The sequence below is a fragment of the Columba livia genome, chromosome 9 (genome assembly GCF_036013475.1).
Source record: "Columba livia isolate bColLiv1 breed racing homer chromosome 9, bColLiv1.pat.W.v2, whole genome shotgun sequence".
NCBI classification, from domain to species: Eukaryota; Metazoa; Chordata; class Aves; order Columbiformes; family Columbidae; genus Columba; species Columba livia.
The window spans coordinates 7,704,146-7,726,669 of record NC_088610.1 but is presented as its reverse complement, the minus strand read 5'-3'; the positions used below and the strand labels follow the sequence as shown (position 1 = coordinate 7,726,669).

Genomic DNA, 22,524 nt, shown 5'->3' with positions numbered 1-22,524 from the left:
GAAGTGGTGTAGAGTTCAGCAGCTGCTGTGACTTCTGTGGATGTGGTGTTATCACAAGAGGGAGCTGTCCGCCTGTATGAGATTGTCACCCCAGACGAAAACACACTGCAGGGAAACAGCAACAGGGTTCCCAAGCCCTGCGAGGGGCAGGAGGTGAGAGGTGATCACAGCAAGCCAGGGTGGGAGCGCACGGGCTGAGCCGGGTTAGCAGAACTAATCCTGCTGGGCAGGCCAGCAACACCGAACACTGCTGACTGCTCTTCTGCAAGTCAGATCCTGTATTATGTTAACCCTATCAGTGAATTATTTTTATTTGTAGGCTTTGCTGGGGAGGGAAATGAAGGAAAGGTGCTTGGTCAAAGTAAAACATGGTGCTGGTGAGAGGTTCATGTGACAATGCAGCTGATCACCACTGTTCAGATGGAGAATGATGTTGATGTGTATCAGAGTCGGCTGTGAACAGTATTATTGAACACAGCAGGGTCTGTGTACCCAGCAGAGGGCATGTGCATGCACACACACACACATTCTTACTTTTACCTTTGGGACATCATTTCTTAGATAATGAGCATATCAGTGCCCTCAGAGGCTGTGTGAGTTGTTACAGGACAAAGCCAGAGGCATCACCCGTTCTCCTTTGAATAGACTGCGGTTTCTGACACAGGTTCCAAACCTACCTTTTATTTTTCATTCTAATTTCAGATAAGGTCCCACTGCAAGAGGTGCTGAACACCCGTTTTTGATCAAGATTAGTGGTCCAGAGGTTTCATGCCACATCCCTGAGTTCAGGTCTAAACACTAGCATCTGTGTTTATTACACATCAGAGAAACCAGCCTGTAGCCTCTTCACACTGAGCTCAGTTCCATCTTCCTGTTTTTTTTCTCTAAATGTCTAATTTTGGTAGACACATTTTACCATAGTCTGGGACTGAGCTGAAAGCTTTGTTTCCTGCCAAGAATCTTGAGGGGATAATACATATCCAAGCAGTTTGCATTAATGCCACAGTATCTGAAATGCCCTGTAAAAGGCTAACATGATGTATTTGTACACTCCCTGGGCAGGAAGACAGACAGTTCTTCCAGTGGATGCCCAAAGGTAAATAATGGATTGTGCTGTAACTGTTCAATGATGGGACAAGGCACAGAAGATCAGGCTAAAGGGAGAAAACCCCTGCAAATTGAAAAGTTATAAGGCATAAAAAATACTAACAGAAGAAAAGCATGTAGTCTTGACGGTGGGGGAATGGATGGAGATTAGAAGTCCCGGCTTCTTGCCACAGGCTGCTTGACCTCAGGCAAGTCTTCCGAGATCCCATTTCCCCACCCTACCCTTTGTCTATGTAGCTCCCAGGAGCTCCTAGGCGGGGTTGGTCTCAAGTGCAGCAGTGGGGATACTCTATCTTGGTCATTGCTTCTAAAACACACGATTAAAATTAATTCCTAAATATATAAAACAATCTTCAGGATGCCTTATGGAGCAAAAAAGGAATAAACGCAGAATGCCCCGGGAACATGTGGGAAGAGCAGAGTTCCCAGCCGGTTATTAATCCGCTTGCAGGACACGGCTTTTGCTGAAGTCTAAAATTAAATTAAAAAAAAAAAAAAATATCCCCAGCCAGAGGTCTGGCTGCAGCCTCCGCACCCGCCTGCCGTGACGCCGGCCCAGTACCGAGCCCCCCCCGCTCCCCGCAGCCCCGGCAGCAGGCGGCCCCCGCCCCGCTCGGCTCCGGCCCGGCCCCCCAGCGCGGCGGGCGGCTCCGCGGTGCCGCGGGCGGGCGCGGCGCGGGCGGGGGCTCAGCCAGTGCGGCCGCTTGTTGATCGCGGCGGCCGGCGCCGCTCCGCGCCTCCCGGGCCCCGCTCCGCGCCGCGCAGGCAGCCCCGCGCCCGGGCTGGCCGCTGCGCTGCGGCGCCGCTCGCATTCTTCCTTTGCAACATTGCAAACCCCTCCTTTTTTTCTTTTCTTTTCCTTTCTCTCCCTTTCTTTCCTTTTTTTTTTATTTTTTATTTTTTTTTTTTGCATGAAGATGGCGGCGCCTCTCGCCAGCAAGGCAGGGTCCGCCGGCACCACCAGCAAGCCTCCCTTCCCGGAGCTGGATTTCCGATCGGGAGCCAGGGTGGAGGAATTGAATAAACTCATCCAGGAATTCACCAAACACGACCAGAGGGAGTACGACGACCAGAGAGCCCTAGAAATCCACACGGCGAAGGACTTCATCTTCTCCATGCTGGGTAAGGCAAGGACCGTGCGGGGCGGGAGCAACAGCGGGGCCGGCCGGGGACCCCGGGGCAGGGCTGCAGTACCGGCGGACCCTTTCCCCGCACCGGGCTGGGGCTTCTCGGCCGCAGGGCAGGTCTCAGCCCCAGGAAACTATTTTTTCCTACCCTGTCCACCTCGCCTTCAGCAGCGATGTATTTATAAGCACAGAGGAAAGGCTGGGTCGCAGAGCTGGCCGGTACCCGAGAAACACGGCGAGCCCGGCCCTTTATTGTTTTTGCCCCCAACTATCAATGTTGTAGGAAACGGGTATTTTTTTTTCTGGACCGCTTAATTTGGTTATTAGACTGGCTGGTTGCTGGTACAGGAGCATCCTCTGAACTGTGTTTCTTGCTTAGGTTGCAAAACTTGGTGCGAGCGGAACAAGTCAGATTGTGGTGGGGGAGTCCTCATTTGCGTGAAACTTTGCATCACGGGCAGGGGTCCTGACACCAGAGTGAAAAGTGTTGGCACTTGTAGAAATCACCTGGGCTTTGGCATGACTAAGGCTTCTTAAGATTACTAGTGGAATGACTAACAACTCTGATTCTCTAGGTAGTCAGTTCCTCATAAATATTTACCTTGTTTTGACTAAGAAATCGCTCACACGAATGGGAGCCTTCCGGATACGAAAGGATGCTCTTTAACATGCAGGTTGGACCTTGGAAACAGTCATTCAGGTTTGATTCAATATCTCAAATATTTTTGCATATAAAATGAGAACATGAGTAAACAGCAGGTGTGGCCAGTGAATGGTTCTTCGGATCTCAGAGGTGTGCATACACAGTCAAAGCTTATTTGGCACAAACCAAATGTGTGGTCTATATGTACACTGTAAATAACCTACACCGCTTTCCTCATTCAGAAACGCAGAGCTATCCTGTTGCAATAATAATTATTTTCTGTATAGAGGATAGTCACAATAATAGATCACTTCTTCTATAGCCATGAACACATGAACTCACTAAATGAGCATCTACCTGTCCAGCTGGTTATCTTGTAAGGTACCTGGAAAAGCATAATTGACTGCTGTGGGATTTGCACAGTTTTGTGTGTGTATTGCTTTTTCACCAAAGGCTGGACAGGATATAGCAGACTAAATTTAGCTTGAGAAGAAGGATAACAAGTTGAAAAGTCAGTAACATGTGTATTTATAGTTGCTGTTATAAATATTTTTGTCCCTTCCTGTTTAAAAAAAATGATGTGGTGAAGGCATGCTTGCATCAAAACCTGTAGGATTTTTGTTACTGAAAACCTGATCCTGCGGAAGTCATTCCCTGTTATGATCCGATACATTTAAATAACTGGCTGAGGAAGCAGGGCTGGGTGGGATGAAGTGAAGAAGTGTGGAGAGAAAAAAGCCAGAGCAGCGGTTCTGGGTGTGTGGCTGGCAAGTACAGAAAGCTTTAAATGATCCTGCTTAAGCATTACTACTAACTAGTCTTTGCAGGGGACAGGGAGCACAGCATTTCTTCCTGCCTCATGCGGGAGAAGGCAATAGAAGAAAGAAGGAAGGAAGAATGGGCTGTAGTGTGTGTTGTACATTTGCAAATGCATCCTGATGCCTTGCTGTTTGTGAAAACAGTGAGCCTCAGGCTGTTTAGAAATAAGGTAAATTAATGTGGCTGTCTTTGTTAGTATAATGGCTGGGAGATGGGTGTTCTTGGGTTTTAAATGTATAGACTAAAACAAAGGTTTAAACAAAAGCTATAATTCTGTTTAAGTTATACCTCACATTTTTCTGAAAGGAAAAAAAAAAAAAAAAAAAAAGACGAGCCTTAAGGACCAAGCCCAGGACAGAAATGGAGATGGGATGTCTAATTTGTCTTCATTAGACACAGAAGTTGTTTGTGGATCAGCCCCTTCTTAGCCAGAGACGCTCTTAAATCTAAAAGGATTTAACTTATTAATAAATAGCTCTTTCCCCTGTGCCTGCTCCCTCCCATACGTACTGCTCTTATCTCATCGGGTGATGATAGGAAAATTAAACGTAGCTTTCCTGATTTAATTACATTGGTGTGTAATTCGTGGATGAATGATAGGCAAAGAGACTGTGGATTCTCAGATGTTTGTACTCTGCATGGCTTGCCCTCTAGGTCAGATCTTTATATTAACTCTTTTATGCCTGTGTTGTCTTGCCCTTGCTATTAGCAACTGAATTCTGGGAGATCTTAAGAGTTGGGCTGTGATAAAATTAGGGAGAGGTACTGCTTGTCCAAAATCTTGCCCCCCAAGCATGAGAATAGGACTGTAAATGACCTGCCTATCTGGTGGGGGAAGTATTTTCTGAATGTGGGCAATTTCCGGGCATCCTGTTCATAATCACAAAGACCATATGGTCTCACCAGCACCTTACACTGAAACAACCGGTGTCTTTTGGTGCCTTTGCTGGATAACTTCTGGTACACTGAGCTGTGCCTGATCATTACTTGTCTTTTTGACAGAGGTGTTCTGAGCCTCAAAGGAGAGAAAGGTTGTATTAATCAAGAAAACATGTGGAGGAAAGACAGTCTGTGTTCTAGGCAGAAGGCTGGCTGGGAGTGACTGAGACCAAGTCTCTGCCTGCCAGTTGTGAAAGGAGCTAATTACTTACTCTCCCTGTGACTCAGTTTTGAGGGTGTTTTTTGTGCTTATAGAGTGATAAAGGAGTATTTTTATCAAGTGATGCTATTGCAGTCAATGATATTTTGATTTTTAAAGGACTTGCTATTGTGACGAGAGGTGTGTAGCACTTATTAAAAAACCTTTTAGGGACACCTGGCCTGGCGAGTGTTGTTTGTGCAGTACAAGTACCTCCAAGAAACTTCTTTAATGAACACAACCTGTCTCTTTCTGTTCAGCACCTAAATAAAAAGGTGTTGCAATGCGCAGATGTGCTAGGCTTAATAAAGCCCATATATTATGCTCTTGGGAACTAGAACATTGCATATTAAACGGCCCCTTGAAATTTCTAGTGCTATTGCTGCCTCAAACCAGATCATGTTATTAGGTAAACTCATTCCTGTGTTTTACTTTTTAACAAGAAGGGAAGAAAATAAAAGAGCAAGGAGGTATGAATAAATATAGATGATACAAAGCTGTTTCCTCCGCTTCAGACACACACTGGTGTTCTGTCATCTAGAGCAGTTTTCAGGCTCCTCAGGTTGGTATTTTGTTTCCCTTTTCTGTCATGAGATTCTTTTTCTTCTCTGTTGAGTCAGAAGAGTGATGCTCAGGACATTTCATGGCATTCTCTTTTCTCTCATTGCCCTTGCTCCTGTCCTTAATCAGGGGAAGGACTGGTTGAGATTGATACTAAAGTGGCCTTTTTTTTAATGCCTCTAGTGTATGTTTTTGTCACTTCAGTGCTTGCATCTCACTTCTGTGGGAGAGGACTGGAGCTGCCCACCAGGACAGGCCACAGAGGATTTGCAGCGAGCTGCTACTTAGAGCTGTTGACAATACTTCTGGAGAGCTTGTATCAGCGCCTGATACAGGAGAGGTGGTGAGCCTGTTCTGAGAGCGTTTCCTTTTTCCTTGGTTTTGGCCTGTGTGTGCCAACAAGTGTTTGTGATAGAGGCAAGGCTCATAGTGGAGGCAGAGCTGGCATGAGCAAAAGGTTTCTGATGCCAGTACCAGCTTCCCAAATGGAATGAGTTGCCCTGCTGAGCCCCTGCATCTGTAGTAAGGCTTCCAGCTGTTTCTTGGACTGACAGGCTCCTAAAATATGTGCAGTGGAGGTGCAGATTGCTGTGCTGAGAACACAGGTGTCCTGACAACAGCTTGCTTTGATTAGCATCTTCTACAGGAGATGCATTTTATGGTCCTCCCCTGTACGTGAGGTCTGTATAGCAGAACAGCCTTGGTAGTGTGACTCTGTTGTGTGGGTGTGTGCAGCATTTTTTCTCCCTTTCCCCACCTCGCATAACTTGCTGATGAAACCTATTGTAGATTGGATTTCAGGCATTGTTGGAAGTGTTACCTGTTTGGCTGTGATACATCACAGATATTCTCCTGTTTCTGTTGTGGTGTCAAGCTGATGAAATAGCAACAGGATTGGAGTGATCTCTCTAGGGTTAAGTCTTTTGTGTGTGTGCGCCTTTTCTCAAGAGAGGCCAATCATGATAGGAGCACACTGTACTCTGAGGCCTATGTTAATAAAGGCTCCCTGCTGGCATTCCCTGTGCTGCTGAATGCATAATGCACAGCTGTTAAAAACAACCTTACTGTATTGCAGATTTCATTTCTGGCTTCTGTTGGGTTTCCTCTCCCTGCAGGCTGCATATTTCTCTATTTGCATTAAAGGTTGTGGGGGTTTTGTGTTTTTTGTTTTTTTTTCTTAAGGGACAGGGTGCTATGCTGGTAAAGTAACCCTATGCAAGGCACTGGTTCCCTCTATTTGGCTATAACTACCAGAAGTCAAGCAATTTCACCTAACTGGGATTTCGTTCTGTGTAGCCGGTTGAAAAGGATCAAAACCTCCTCTCTTTGTTCAAAGCTATTGCTGCTCCATGTGTGCAATGAAAATAGCTTGGAAGTCTTTCTCTCAGTTGGTTTTAAGATGCTGATACTTTGCTTGCTCAACTGCTGTTTTGAAACAGTAGGCTGTGATGCAAAGTATTTAGTGTAATAGCTAGGAACATGTCCTAAGGGCACAAATTCTCATGGCAGGCTTGTCAGACTGCCCGCTGCCTGTTCCTTCAGTCTGTGGAAATATTTGTAAAAGATTTGGGTGAGTACTTGCCAAGCCCAATTATGCAATTATGTTTTAAGGGCAATTTTATAATTACAGTGGAGGATGGTAACCAGGAAACGCAAGTTGTTGCGTTTTTGACTTTTCTTTTTTTCTTCCACGTGACTTTGCACAAATGCTAAAACATTCAGAGCAATTCTAGTCAGAAACCAGTTGTTCAACTTTCTTATTGGCAGCTGGTTATTTTTCTAAGGGAAGCTAAATTAAAGGCAAACACAACATTGCTCAGGAAGGCTGGAGGACATGTTTTATTATAGCTTGTGTAATTTGTGAGACGGATGTGTACTCGGAGACCCAGAGCAGCCCATAGGCAGACTCCAGTCTAGAGGAGGCCCAGGATGTAGTAGTCCTGCCTGGACTTCTCAAAGGGAATCTCGAAGCTGTGCAAGTTTTTTGGATATCTGGGATTTCTTAATTTTAATTTTACAGTTGCCAGGTTCCTGCTGGCTTTAACCATCTTCTGTACAGCTAAAATTTTTGCATCTTTTCCTGGGCCTTGACATGTACACTGATTGTGTGCATGTCCCAGTCCTTTTCCTGTGAAGATGGTTTTAATGGGCACATCTCTTAAACCCTTCCCTGTGTTCCCTCCTCTGTCCAGGTCAGACCCTAGCTCTTTGTACTCTGCAAAATGGGCTAAGTGAGAAAGTGTCAGGAAGAAATGTGGTTTATGCCAAGAGATTAGCTCTCGCCTCCAGTCATGGGGGCTTCAGTTGCCAGGGCTGCTTCAGCACGATGCTGTGAAGTGATTGAGATGACAGCTCTACCTCCAGGCATGTCTGTGTGAGACCCTGTGGTGGCAGCTGCAGGTAGCGGCTCGGGCATAGACCTTTCAACTCTCTTTGAGTCTAAGAAAAATGACCCACCATTGAGTCTATTACCCGTGGCTGGGTGATGTTAGTGTATGAAACTAACTTGAGAAGCAAGAGCTGTAGCTCATTTCCTATGAAAACAGAGGCTTAAGGATAGAATGCATTATGTACGGTGGTGTACCTCTTGAGCCAGGTTTTCCTGTAGTAACTTACAGCTGGGATAGGTTAAGTTCCGTATCTAAAAAGCAAACCATTAATTCTGCTCATCAGTAGCTTTCCCAGCTATTGTCTGAACAAGGAGATAGAATTCCTTGAAGAAGCAGTCCATTTGTCTGGGCAACATACTATATTACATTCAGACATTCTTTAGTTTGTCTGTCTTTGGAGTATAAAACAAGCAGTAGCATAGATGGAGTTCTGAGGAAGCAAGGAAAGGTATCTGCCCTGCTTTTTGACTGGGAGAAGCGGAGGACTCATCATGAGAGCTAAAGCAGAAGGCGACTTTGGATGTTGTACTCACAGAACTTTCCATTATTGAGAGGAGTGTGCCTGCATGGGAGCAAGCAACGAGAGAGCTGAAAAATGACCTTCAGTTGGGTGTCTCAAGTTATTTGCCCAAGTATTGTTCTGATCACTAGTAGCATATGTGAGTTCAGGAGACGGAACTGTAGCTCTTTTGGAACTTGCAACCACACTTCATAAGTTTCCCATCCTAACTGTGGATTTTGTGTCCAGTGAAGGCTTATGATTTCTGTTAGCACAAACCTGTCTTCCTGTCTGACTAGCAAAAATATGAGGGTTGGCTTCTTTTTTTGCTAATGCAACTGGAAGGCAGCTTATGAGACATTCAAAATAAATCTTTCAGCAGCAGCTGATGTTCCAATTGACAGATGCTGCTATGGATTTTGCTCTCTTTAATAGAGACCTCCACTGTTTGCTTTCATTTCTGCCATTCTGTTGCATTCCTGTTTACTGCAAATAGCAATTGTCCTGGACTGAGTGGATTAATCTGCACCTTATTACTTGAGCCAACTTGACGGGTCCCTGAATCGTGTACTTCTGCATTATATAAACTTTCTGCAGTTCTTTCAAAGCACCATTTCAGTGACTTTATGGTTATAAGGGAATCAACATGTGCTGTAGCATTCAGATTGAGGAAGACAGACCTTTCTCCCTAAAATATTGGTCTTTTGAGCTTTTAAGAAACACTTGATGCTAAGGAAGTTACAGCAATCCTGTTAATGCATTATATTTCCTCTGTCAAACAGCATGATTTTAATCTAATTTAAAGCATTTAATTAGAAGGTTGTTAATGCATTTTGTTACGAGCATGCTGGTGTTGAAAGTACAATTTGCATACCACTGAGTGGGGGAGATTAATTACTTTCAGGTTCATTATATCTGTGTATTTGAAACAGCAGCGGTAGCTACTTCCACCCACTTATGTTTAGGGCTGTGGGCAGAAGTTTGCACAGTACTGGCTGGCTTTGGCTTGTAGAATAAGAGGTGGATGTCATCCGTTTCACCCTACTCTGTAGGTAAAACACTGAGTCAGGACACCCTAGACCTATGTTCTATTCTGAGCTGCCCCCAAATTTACACAAAGCTGCACGAGTTTCTGAATATGATGATCTGTAGTGGGATGCTGGTACTGCCAGAAGCCTTCCTTGTCTCCTGTGCTTCAGCCATCTGTGAGAGGTGGGATGGTAGCAGCATAGGGGAATATGGTGGTGGTGCTGTTCTTCATGGTAGGGTTGTTTAATACAGCAACCCTCGGAGACTGAAGCTGGAAAAGGGAGTCTGGTTTTGAGAGTCTAGCCTCAAAAAGTATTTAGATAGTAAAGGCAAATAGTTGCTCTGTCACTGGGTGTCAATCTAGTGGTGTTGAGATCCAAGTACAGTTTAGCCTCTGAGAGAGAGATTACAACCTGACCTAGTTAGGCAGTTCTAGCAAGTAATCTTATTTTATACTGAAGGGATCCCAAAGTAAAATTGGAACAAAGTTGTTTAAATATTGCTTCCTGGCCACAGTGTGCATGCTGATATAATTTGGCAGAGTCAGGCAATGACAAGCAGTAGAAGGCAGCAGTTTGGCACTGAGAGCAAAAGAAAAATACAAAACATGGCCAAAAGTAGAAATCCTGCTGGGATAGCCATAAGGAATTGGCACAGAGTATGTATTTTTTTTGTCCAATGACACCTTTCTAAGGTCATGTTTTAGATTAAACCTGGAGGTTTATGTGTGGGATGTTGTTTGTCTGCGTAGGTCTTCTCTACTGTGGCTTGTAGTGAGACTGTGTGGAATTTCTTCCACCCACTGACACAGTAAGAGTTCATAAAACATTTGGTCCAGAGCTGCTGAGCAGCCAGGGAACTTTTGCAGCTGAATCTAGAAATAACGAAGTCAGTTCTTGCTTTACTGTTAGGCCATGTGCTTTTCCTGTTCTAAAACGTCTTATCCCAACTGTCCTGTTCATGTTGTTGGATCTTTTGACGCTGCTGCACACCTCTCAAGGAAGTACGTTTTTATTCAGTGGTACATAGATGACCTTGTTTAGGAAATCAGGTGCTGAGGTTGGGAGGAAGGACTTGTATTAAGCAGCTATCAAAAATGCTAAGACAAACACTGCAGTTAGCTTCTGCACTTTTCCCTTTAGCACTTCTACTCTGCATTTTAATGGATCTCTTGAAGAGCTGGAGATGTTTGGGTGACTCCTCTTGGAAATGAATCTCACGCTAATAGCTCTGGCAGGGCCTGGTCCACAGGCAGATGCTTGGAGATATTTCATGTTTGTTTTGTACCTCACTAATTAATGTATAACTTAGTGGTAGAACAGCAGGACAGCTGCGTTTGGTGACACTTCATGACATAATGATTTAATCCTTTGTGACACATTCCTGCTGAGTGTCAAAGCTGATAACTCTAATCTCTGTCCCTAGCTCAGTGCAACAGGAACCTGTTTTAGAGGACATTCTGTAGGAGCTTGCAAGCTCTTGTAGGTACTTTGTGACCAATTTGTGTAAACTTTTTTTTGTACATTGCCACTCTTGAATGTGATTGTACAACATTGGCTGGTGCACTGAGGAATCTGGAGTTGAGTGCAAACAAAGGAGCTAACTGACTGCATTCAAATGAAATAAGGCTTGTCCTGGGAGGAGGGAGAAAATACCCTAATCTCCTTCTAAAAAACCCTTCTTCTTTTCTAGCATTAAGGGCGATGTGGTTATATTGATTCAGTGGTACCTAAACCCACTGCTCTTTGTTATTGTGCATGATTCTGAAGCCTGCATACGGATGCAGATCTGTACACAGAGATAGCTGTGCAGCTGCTCTCCAGTGGTTATTCCTTGTGATACAACCAGCAGAGCTTGCTTCTGTTCCAGCATGGACAGTGAATTGCTGTTTATTTTAAACTTTTGGTTGAATGGTGTTCATAAAACGATTTGCAGCTCTGCAAGTAGAGGTGGGAATGTCACTGTAACAACACTTCAGGGGCTCTGTTGCCTTCTGTCTTTGAAATTTGCCTTTTCAAAGTTGCATACAGTGTGCTGAATGGCAGATCAGGTATTGATATTGGCCCCTTGATACTAGGCCCTCAAAGCCTGAGTTACTGAAATGTCTGTATTTCATAGACAGTAGGGCAATCATATGCTATGCAATCAGGAAAATAAGAGGAATGCAAGTCTCTCTGCAAGTGCAGCATGTCTCTGAACAAGCTGCACCTTCTGAATTAAATGCCTGGATTTTTTTTCAGTGTGCAAGCTGTAATGCACATCCAAGTGCAGTATTGAGAAAAAGGAGCTATTAAAATTTGATTTGGCATCTGTCAGAGGCTTGTTTTATGTGCTAAGTTGTCTGTAAAAGCTTGATCCTGTACCTCCAATTTTTTTTTGGTGAATGTGCAAAGCATGCTGTTGAGGCAGTAGTGTTATATTGAAAATAACTACTTTGATACAGGCTTGTAACATCAAAGAATGGCTATGTCTGTGCAATTATTTTAATTATCCTGGGAGGAATTCGTATGTTCAATGCAGGCACTTAGCAAAACTATTTGCACATTATCAGAGCTGCAGAGTTAAGTTGCAAGTTGGTCTGTAAAACCAAAGTTTAAAAAAAGTGATTTTGATCCTCTTAAACCTAAATTATGGTTCTGGAAACAAAAGGCACTCCCGAGTTACTTTAAAAACTGGATAATCCCTCTCACTCTTGGACTCAGGCTGCAGACAGGAAGCTTAGGATCATATTTGTATCAAAGCTGCTTCTTAACAATGCAGGTAAAGAAATCAGTGTTTAAAAATCTGCTCTTATGCTGAGACCAGTCTTGTAAGACATCGCTTGTGTTTATGAATCACTCTGTTGTGCTAGTGTATGTCACTCCGAGTTCTCAACTTTTTTAACTAACCCTTTCTTTACCTTGAAATGTGTATGTGTGTTTATGTTAGTCTATTTTCTGTTTTACTTTTCCCCAAACAAATAATACAGGTGGAAAATATTTGCTGTTCAAGGGCAGTGATGACTGAGCTTTGGAGTGCAGGAGAGTGCTGCTGAGAAGTGATACAACTGAGGTTTGCAGGTGGGGGGCTCATCGCCTCCCAGCAGAGCTCTTCCACTGGGACAGGCTTCACTAAGCCAAGGCCAGTCCTGCTCAGCGAGGACTGTAGGAGTCCTACAGACAAGGTTTCTGTCTGAGGGAGACAGGGGTGGGGGAGACAAATGAACAAAATCCCCAGACCCACAGCATGTTGATAGACCTCCTGTTGTTCTTAATTCGCATCTGTAAATGGCACTAGTTTCCGCTGTTGTGCACCAAGACAATAATAAATAACAATCCTTAGTGTTTATATACCACTTCACAATCTTCTGAGTGTTCAACACATGTTAACTAATTCAGCTGAGATGCAAATACTCTATGTGCAAAGCTACTCTTCTTGCTGCCCAGGGGAACCTTTTATTACAGCGGGGACAAGGCTTTCTTTTTCCCCTTAACTGGAGTTGTTGGCAGGAATGTTCTATACAGGGACAGTGTCTTTCTCCCTGAAGTTTTTAAGCCTTTGAGTGTACCCCTGTTTGCATAGGAATCGGACTACTCCCAAGTCATATGTGATGCTATTAAGAAAAATATGCAGGAGTCTTGCCTGTATGTTCTGTGCTGCAAATATGCAGACCCACAGTTAACAGATTTGTGGTTTCAGAAGCTATTGAGTTAGCAAAGATGTTGACACATTAAGAGCATCTTAAGGTGCTTGCATAAGGCCTGGGGGGAACACCATCTCCAGTGGACCTCAGGGCTCGGGAGGGGAATAAACATCTGTCAGTTCTAACTATGCTGGATCATCAGACCATGTGCTGAAGAGAACTGAGGATGCTTGGTGGATGGCTTTGCTCCGTGTTTCTATAGATTCAGCACCTGCTAGAGCACTGATCTGTCTTTTGGGGCAGGAGAAATCCCAACAGAAGACCTATTGCCAGGTAAGAGAGGTGTTTTGAGGGCAATGAAGACCTATTGTTCACAATTCTGAATCCCAAACATGGAGTAATACATGCATTGGCAGAAATCAAATTTGTCTGGCATTTCACTCACTGTCTGCCTTGACATTTTGTGTATGTGTGTAGAGCTGGTGAGGAGGAGTTTGATGCATCTCTGTCAGTATCTTTGAGCTGGGCAGGGTTGGTTCTACTTTTGTTTGCAAGAATAGCATCTCTTTTTAGTATCCCATTAGGGTGACTAGAAAATAAACATTTTTATTTTTATTTTTATTTTATTTTTAATCATCATATAATACCCTGGTTTGAATGGTTTACCTTGGAAATAACTATTTGATTGTCTTTATAAACTGATGCCTGGTGCTGTGCCACTGCACGCATGCTTTGTAATTATAAACCTCTTTCTAATCTGTGAGGTTTAGTTATAGCTAGGTGATAGCTCTTCTGGATCGCCTCTTTGTTCAACCTTTTGGTAACTTTCTTTTTCAGAAGTGATGCCTGCAGGTTTGACCTGAAACTGATTCTGAAAGAACAGTATAGATTATAATTTTCGTATAAATGGTTGTATGAACAGGAACACGATTAGCCTCTGAGGGACCTAATTACGCAGGGAGGTAGCAGTGCATTTTGAGATCAAAATTCTCATCTTGCTACAGCTTTCCCTTTAGCTGGCACTGCATGGAGAAGAACAGCATGTTTCTTGCAGGTGATGATTTCTCTTTCAGTGGCTTTGATATCCTCATTTTCTGTTTGAAGTTAATGTGCAGATTGCTAGGTGGTGTCACTCAAAGTGACTGACTGAGCTGCTCTTGTATGTGAAGATGTCTCCAAGACAACTAATTTCCTGGTCAAACAGCACATCGGCTTGTGCCATAAGACATTTTAAGGGAACTAGCCAGCTGAAGGAGCAAGATATTTTATCAGTTTATTATTAGCACTGTAGCTGGCAAACTCAGCTCAGAGTCTAAGGCTGAAAATGTTCCTGTTAAACACCACAAATGAATAGCTTTAAAAAAAGGATTGTGTGATTTGACTAGCAAACTGATTTGTCAGAGAACTTCTAGCAAATAATAGGAATTAATCTCTACCTTCACAGTTCATTTTTTCCAGTTGCTGCATGTGTTCCTGTACTGGAAGCACAGGGAATTTAGAGGCCTTCTTTCACTCTTTTATTGTGTTGTTTTATGTCCTGACTTCCCTGCTACATTTCGACTCTGCTTTTTTAGTGGTAGTGTGCCTTATTTTTTTCCTAAAATATACCCCCAAATCAAATGTTTGTTTCCATTTTTCTTCTGCTCCAAAACTCGGGAAGGTTTAGTGGCTCCTTCCTGTTGTGAAGTTAGGATTAAATAGGCTTGAAGCATTGCATTTTTTTCCTTGTTTAATCCCCTCCTCCCAGTCCCCTTTGTCTCCAGCAACGCAGTGTTACTCGACAGGTATAGAGCACTTACAAGTATTTTTCTTCTGCATTTCCAGTTTTTTACTTGTCTTTATAAAACACTCTGTGTTTCAGGGGCCTCAATCCAAACCAAAATCAAAAATATCTACATTTTTTCCTGCCTTCATTGCAAGGCTTGGCTGTACTGCCTAGCTGAACAAACCCCACCTTTGTGTTTGCTTTGGAATAAGAAACAAGCAGGCTTGTTGATTCCTGCTACTTTAACACTCTCCTCCTCCCTCACACTGATGTGGTGGTTATTGGGGGGTTAAGGGGAAACTGCTGCTTTCACAAGACCTCCCAGGAGGCTGCTCAGTGTGGGTCTCCTGCACTCGTGCCCCAGAAACCTTACAGCACCTACCTACTCAGGTTGTAACACCTGGAGGAACACAGGCACCAACTGCTTTGTGCAATAGTCGGTGGAGAGACGATACTAAAGGTGCTACACTGAGAACACTTGGAAGATTTTCAAATGAAAGCCCAGGAGAGACAACGAGCTGTATCCGTGCCCTAAACTGTGTCCCTTGGCACATCCGAATCTGAACTCAAAGCTAATAACCCCTAAGTCTGTAAGCTGCCTTCCCTGAGCACGCCTGCGTGCCTTGGGGAATTTTAGGAATGTGGATTTCAGCACGGTGTGGGGTTGCTGCTGCTCGCCCTCTGTTCAACCAAGAGCTTTGGAAGCTGTAGTGGGGTTGGTATTGCCATGATAAAGCCCTATTGTGGTTGTTTGCAGAATTATTTAACTAAAGATTTATTTTCCTGGGTAAGGTTCCAGTAGAACAGCAGGAGCCAACATCAAAGAGCAGCAGAGAGGCCTCTTCCCACCCCTGGCACAGCACAGCTTCACCCCTCTCCCTGCGCCATCCCCTCTCCCAATCCTTTTGATTTTAAGGCATTAAAACGTTAGTGACTGGGCTGCCAAAGAGGTGGCAGTTACTGGTGTATTGCCCCAAATTACAGGGGCAATTGATCTGAAGAGGCAAGAGGAGAAAGTCTGTGGGAGGATGGGGCTGGTATCACTGGTGTAAACCTCTCTCTTTTGATGTCCTCTCCATGTAAGAGCAACCCCAGCTTTAGCCTCCAGCTACTTGAATTGTTCCTGTTGGTGGATGTGGGAGGTCTGCTGTTGACTCACATGGGAGGTATGTGGGAACTCAGCTGGTCATATGGGCCCTATCGCCTGCTTGGCTTTGTCCACAGCTCTGTCCTGTGTGTCTTTGCTGTGTATATGTCTTGCACAGCAAGGCAGCCTGAGTCTGTGGGTTTGTTTTCTACCAGGTGTGGTAAGAAGGAGTGAAGGAATGTACTCCCTAGTGCCTGTCTCTGCTTCTGGCGGACAGTAAAAGGTCCTTCTGTGTGCTTTGAAAATCTGCTGACAAAGGGAGGCAATGCAGTTTGTGCCCTCAGCATGGCAGAACAGCATCTCTGAAAGATCCCAACAGTGCATCTTGGAGTCCCATCCAAATATTACACATGCAGGTGTTCAGTGCCACATTTGATAACTAGGTAGTGATTCAAGGTATTTGAGATGCTAAGTGCAGTATAAGAAGCAACCTGGACCCAAATGAAAACCCAGTGTGATTCTGGAGGAAAATGCAGGGTTATTTTTAGAATTGTTGCTGTCTTGTTCTGCACCAAGGAGGGTAATGCCCCGGTTTTGCTCTATGGGTCAGCATTGTTCTGCCTTACTCTTCGTTGATTGGTTCCATCTATTTTAACTGGCAAATATTGATTGCTTGAGTACCTCCTTTCCTGAGTCTGTGTGTTCTCATCTAGGTGCTGGATAAAACTGTGATTTGAGACAATGCAGGGCTTGTGTTCTCTATAAAATACACTTAAAATCGTTCCTGGTTGCCTTGCAGCAAATCTATTTCTGTGCTGCTGATGGCCTGGCTTGCAAGCTGAAAATGTCTGGATAGGATTTATTATACTCTGACCATTAAATTTTAAACTACTTTTAATGGTAGATGTTAAATCACTGCTGTCCCAGTTCCAAGAACTGTGCAAAATTTCTGAGTTCTTAGGAAGGCTTTTCCCCTACCAGCAGCCTGTGGCAAACTTTGGTTTCTGAGAAGGACAAGAAGTTACAGGGCTGTTCACAGGACAAGAAAGCAGTAGTTCGGTGAGGGATCTGTATGCTGGCCGATGTCCAGGCCGATGTCCAGGAGCAGAGCCAGGCAGACCTGGTACGGCTGTGGTGTGAACTGGAGATGTTTGTACTGGTGTCTGGGTGCAGACACTCTGCTGGGACACAATGACTGAGTGGCTCTGCTCTTGGCTTCATTCCTCTCTGATTAAAGCATCTTTGAAGCAGTAAGAAAAATGAAATTCAGTGTTTCAGCACTGAGCTGCTTACAGCAAGCTATTTTATTTTTGTCCATGTCTAATAAATACTGAACTGTTCAGTGTTGTCACTTGATGTGGCTTTGTCCCTTGCTACTGGGAGCCTCTGTATAGATTTCCCTTGAGACTGGCAAAACATAGCCATGAAGTCCTGTGACTCAGTGTACGATGCAGGCTGCTTCCTCAAGTGTGACATGAGATGTGCAGTCTTCTGGCTGAGGCTGTTATCTGTCACCTTTGCCTGGAGAGCACTAAAAGCACTAAAACAGAATCTAATGTTTCTCAAGCCACTTAATAGTCCTAAAGCCCTTTTCAGCTACTTGCAAAGACAGCTGTGGCAGGTGGGCAGGAGATGACTTCCTTGCCAAGGAGAGCGAGGTGCCTTGTTCTGTGTTGCATGTGTTTAGTGGAGAAGCAGAGAGCTACCCAGGGCTCCCCAATCTCCAGCCTGTGCTTTTCACACTGCTCCATCTTCCTCACAGCAGCCTAGCACAGGGCTTTCCTTTTCATCAACAAGAATACTATTAAGTGTGTTTTGCATTCCTTACCCCATAGTTGGACATCATACAAAATCATCGTCCAGCACTAGGCTGGTTGGAAATGTTTGAGATGAGCATAACAAAAAAGGCTGCAAAATTTTACTGTATGCTGCAGCAGAGTTTTCCAGAGTTTATGCTTGGCTGGAACAGGATATCCGTGGTCCTCAATGTGATGTTCATAGCAGTGTTTACAATGATGGCAGCTGGAAGCAAAGCTCTGGACCAGAGTAGCCACAGGCTCAAAACCATCTTGTGTTTGTTAATTTTCCTCTTCTGCAAGGTCTGTGCTCTCCAACTCTGGATTTATTTCACTTTGCTTACAGTGGGAGAGGCAGGCTGTCATCAATAGAGACTAGTGATACTGGACCAGGGATTTAAGGAAAACCACTTTCAGCAAGAATTCTTTCTCAGAGTGGATAAATGGACACTTTTTCTCTGCTTATTCTCACACCTGTAAAGTTTGAAGAGACCATTTTAATGGCGCTGCCGTATGGCTTCTTCCCATATTAGAAAGGAAGGTGCTGAATATGGATATCCCAGTGTGCGTGCGTATGTCTGCCTGGACCCGTCCCATCAATTAAATAGGAGCTGACGTCATATTTGAAGGTCAGCTGTTTTATAACCTAATATTACAATTTTTTTTCCTCTGGGTTTATTATCTCCTTCCAACCTGCAGCTCGGCACCATCTGGTGCAGGCACACAAGGGAGAAAGATTAGAGAAAAGTAAAGCAGCTTTGTTCGCTTCCTCCATTGCTTCCGATGCACAGAGGAGTCGGCAGTCTCTTACAGTATTGAATTTTAAGTGGTGGGAAGGGCTGGATCCTGTTAGCTGCTCAAGGGAGAGAGAAATAGTCTATGCTTACCAGTGATCTGTCAGGAAGTGTCTCCTGATTCCTAAGGGACTTGCTGTGGCTACAGAGTGCACTTTGCTGCATTTTATTTTATATTCAAACAGTCGTGGTCTTTTATGATCTGTTTTTTTCCCCAGTATCCATATTTTCCTTACCTGTAAAATTGCCAGAAGCGCTCCTAAATGAGAAGTACACACGGTGCTAACCTAGACTGCAGCCTGCTTTGCTACTGAAGTGGCGTGAACACTGAAGTGCATTCGCAACTGACGGAGCCAACCACACTGACATACCACAAGCATGTTCTGCCCCACAGGGACAACTTCATCTTCCCTGGTGGCATCTGTCTGCACAGACCAAGGAGATGCGTATTTCCTTGTCCAGCCTCAGCCTGTGGTGAAAATGCGCCACTTGTTTCCATTTCACAGGCAGGGTTGGGTTTGCACTCAAGCTTCACCCTTTGTCCCATCCTCCCTCCCTCTTTTCCTCCATCCGTCCATCCATCCAAGTAATTTTGATCACTCTCTGTTCAAACTCCATGATGATTGTTTTCTGTAAAAACAAAGTTCTTTTCTTTGCAATAATAAAATTATAATAATTAGGACTGGTTGTCTCCTAGGCTGGCGGGAGCAAACTAATATGTTTTGCTTCAATGTTGCAAATTTTACATGGGGCTATTTTGAAACAAAATGTCTCTAGCCACAAATAACTGTTGTATTTAGCTGTTTGGAGAGGAGGGCTGATTGGTGCACACTGGTTAGATACGAATATACAAGCTGAGTTATGATAACAACAGCAGACTGTGGTTCATGGTGCTATACCATAAGGCATATAATGTGCATATAGAATGCTTTTTGTTCACCTTTTCTTTGATGCTGTGTAGCATTCTCCTAAACTGTGTTTTTGTCAGGTCAAGTATGCTTTGTACAATTTCCTAGTTCTTGGAGAGAGGGTAAGCTTAGAGGCTTTTGGAGAGGTTTATTTTTAGTTTTACTTTCTTAAGAGCAAATAAAATTAGTTTTAGCCCTTCTATTACATAAAGAAGGTGCTTCCTCGGGAAGATCTGTAGTAAATGGAGCAATGGTTCCTGCATTTCTTGTCAGGTTGGTAGGTTTATAAAGTGCACTTTTCCAAGTAGGGACACAAACTGAAGCCTCCGCATGTGACAGTAAAGAGTTGAGAAGGCAGATGCACACAACAGAGGGCCTGACCAAGTCACCATGATCTTCTTAATGTGAAACTTTGTTGCCTTGAACTGAGCTTGAAGAGTCTATAGAGTCTCATTTGCAGCTTAACTATGAAACCGGTTGTGGTATATCCTGTTAATAGCCTAGAAAGGTGTTTACTCACCCCTCACCCCCATTTTGTTTTTAGGACCGTTCTTGAACTAATTTTTATTACTCTGTCCACTGCAGTTTATAGCTCATGTTGTTTCCTGTCCATGCTTCCTCAGTTTTCTCTATAACTTGGCACTGTATAAGTAAAAAAACCCAAACTTTCTTTGTGCTAACTTGCCACAAGGGAAGATCAGATCTAGGAGAGACTGAAATGGTGGTTGAGGAGGGGAAGGAAAGCAAATGGAAGGTTTGACTCTTTTTTTTTTGCAATCTTGCTTAGATGTTTTTAGTGCCCAAGAGAAACAGAAGGGGGAATTTTTTATCATTCAGGTCATGATGTGGCCTTTGCAACCTAAAATACTCTTGGATGCATCACTTTTGTACTTCTGGTGCTCTGTCTGAAAAGATCTCTCACTTCCCATTGCAAGGACAGGATAAGACAGTGGTGCTTGGCTTCAGGCATTGCAAAATCCCCTTATCAGCCTGTTCTCACTTCATTTTTCTTCTAACTCTTGTCTTCCTTGGTATTGAAAGAATGCAGCCAAGGTTGATGAGGGCAAAACTGAAGTTATGGTCAGTCTCTACTTAACTCTTTGCAGCTTTTCTTTAAGGACGTGAGTGAGCAAAACTATTAAATCTCTTTATATTTTCTTGGTTTTTCTTTCTGTCCCAATGCAACAAGGAATTTTAATCTGCCTTCTGAAGAGCTGAGAGCTCAGTCACTAATCTGAAATGGGGTATTGTGCCTGGTGGTACTGAGCACTCTGCAAGGAGCTCAGGTTCCTTCATCTTCATCTTTTCTTGTAGACACCAAGTGATGCATATACCTTGTGATTACCACAGGTGAGGTTGTACATGCCAGATTTCCAAATGTCAGGCTCCAGAAAAGAGGCAACATGATAGCTGGCTTTGCTACCCAAGATTTCTGCCCCAGAAGAATATTCTCTTGACACACATCTTCATGTAGCTCCTGCTGCTTCAGCCGTGAGCGGCACCCACACTGTTGGTGAGGTCTTAGCAGGGACTGAACCAGCAGTAGTCTTTCATCTGATGTGCATCCAGCAAAGCCATCCCACAAGTATCAGGCTAATGGTTAGCAGTAATACTTAAAGTAGCATTTCATGTAGAAACAAAGGCTTTTGGGTTATATTGTTGGTACCTCTAGGAGTTCTTGGCTGGGCACAGAGCCCTGTAGTACTCAAGTCTGTGCAAAGATTATTGGAGAACTGTGATCTTTGCTTTGAAGATGTTTTTTGGATATAGGTAGCAGACGCAGTTTGAATAGTTCTCTCCTTCTGCCACTTTGTTACCTTCCACTTTCATTGGGTTGTTTTAGCCATTGACTGGACTGTTCCAGTTGCTTGGGTTTTTTTGATTGCTTCTCTTTGCATTTCAGCAAAAATCCATGCTGATCGTCCTTCAGGTTTGTCTTATTTGTTTCTAGAAGTTCCCTTGCTGAGGAGCTTGGCAGGGGTTTGCTCACTATCTCTAGCAATAATTGAGCTGGTTTAGTGAGTTATAGAGAATAAACTGGATTGATTTCCCTTTCGCAGCCTGGACTAGAAAAACTGATTCCCTTGGTTTGCTGTGCACTCAAGGCCACCAGCCAAGCTGCTATCAATTTTACCTTCTCCTCCTGTGAAATTGCTAAAGAAAAGATGGTTTCCAGATCATGTGTGTGAACAGACATGGCGTGTATTACTAGATGATTCAGCTAAAACTGGTGTCAAAACATCTTCCAGAACTCTTGGCTGGCTGTTGAGTTGAGAAAAGTAATAACTTGCTAGAAGTGCTGGGCTGGCTCTACCATCTGTGTCTGTAACTGCAGCCACGTTGGGTACAGTTCCCTTTGATTTAGATGGAGGAAATTCTGTTTTCACAAATAGGAATGTGATTAGCTCACCTATTTTTCCCTTTGCAGTCACACTTGGCAGCCTCCCAGAAAGCCACTGGAATGAACTTTTTTTGAGACTAGATATATACACAAATATATACACAGACTCATGTCAGAGATGGGACTGGGTGGCTGCCTGAATGTCTAGCACTGTAAATACACATTTGTTTGTTTAAAACTTGCTTATATGTAGACTGAGGAGTGCAGAGAATGAGCAGAAATGCCTGATCGAATTCAGTCAATATGTCTTAACAGTGCGGCTCTTTGGACTTTATTGCTGATGTTGTAAATCTGAGCACTTTAACCCTAAATCAGGTTAAACTTTTATACATGGGTGAAGTCCAAGTGAAGTGTCCTGCTGTCAGTGCCTGGGGAATCCAGCCCAAAGAGCAGAAACTGGCTGTTTTGTAACCCATAATAGGGAATTATTAAGCTCTACTGATGAACAGCTGAACCAAACATATTTTTCACTGCACAGAGGGCATTTATGGTGAATACAGAGTAGCAAGTCTTGGCACTGGGGAACGTGGAGTCTACAGTGTTGTGTCTATGACTGTCAGAAATCACATTTATGCAAAATGATTGCAAGATACCGGCTGCCTCCAGCAGCCAGAACATTGAGTGCTAGTAACCTCACTCATGGGTGTATCCAAAGGAAGAAATGTTTACAGGTGGCGGTGGGGATTGTCTCTCCTCCCAGTTCCCAAAAAAGCTTGAGCTCAGTCAGTCTTGTACTGAAATCTATACTACATTCTGCCTTAATAAAGAGAACTAACTATAGGAAGAGCTGTGGTCTGTCTGTGCGATTGCTGAGTCAGGAGGGGGTGGAGATGAGAAG

General features: G+C 43.8%; 1 protein-coding gene across 2 annotated transcripts in view; it reads left to right on the top strand.

Moving 5' to 3' along the window:
• Positions 1-1,734: 1,734 nt before the first annotated feature.
• Positions 1,735-22,524, top strand: part of MB21D2 (Mab-21 domain containing 2) — a 58,220-nt gene continuing 37,430 nt past the window's right edge. Inside the window, exon 1 of one of the 2 annotated variants that reach the window (XM_013370720.3) lies at positions 1,735-2,229. In XM_013370720.3, coding sequence (XP_013226174.2) covers positions 2,019-2,229 — 211 coding nt within the window. In that variant the 5' untranslated portion in view covers positions 1,735-2,018. Of the gene's footprint in view, positions 2,230-2,262; positions 2,935-22,524 lie in introns of those variants that run through there. The other variant, XM_065073639.1, reaches the window with a different exon arrangement.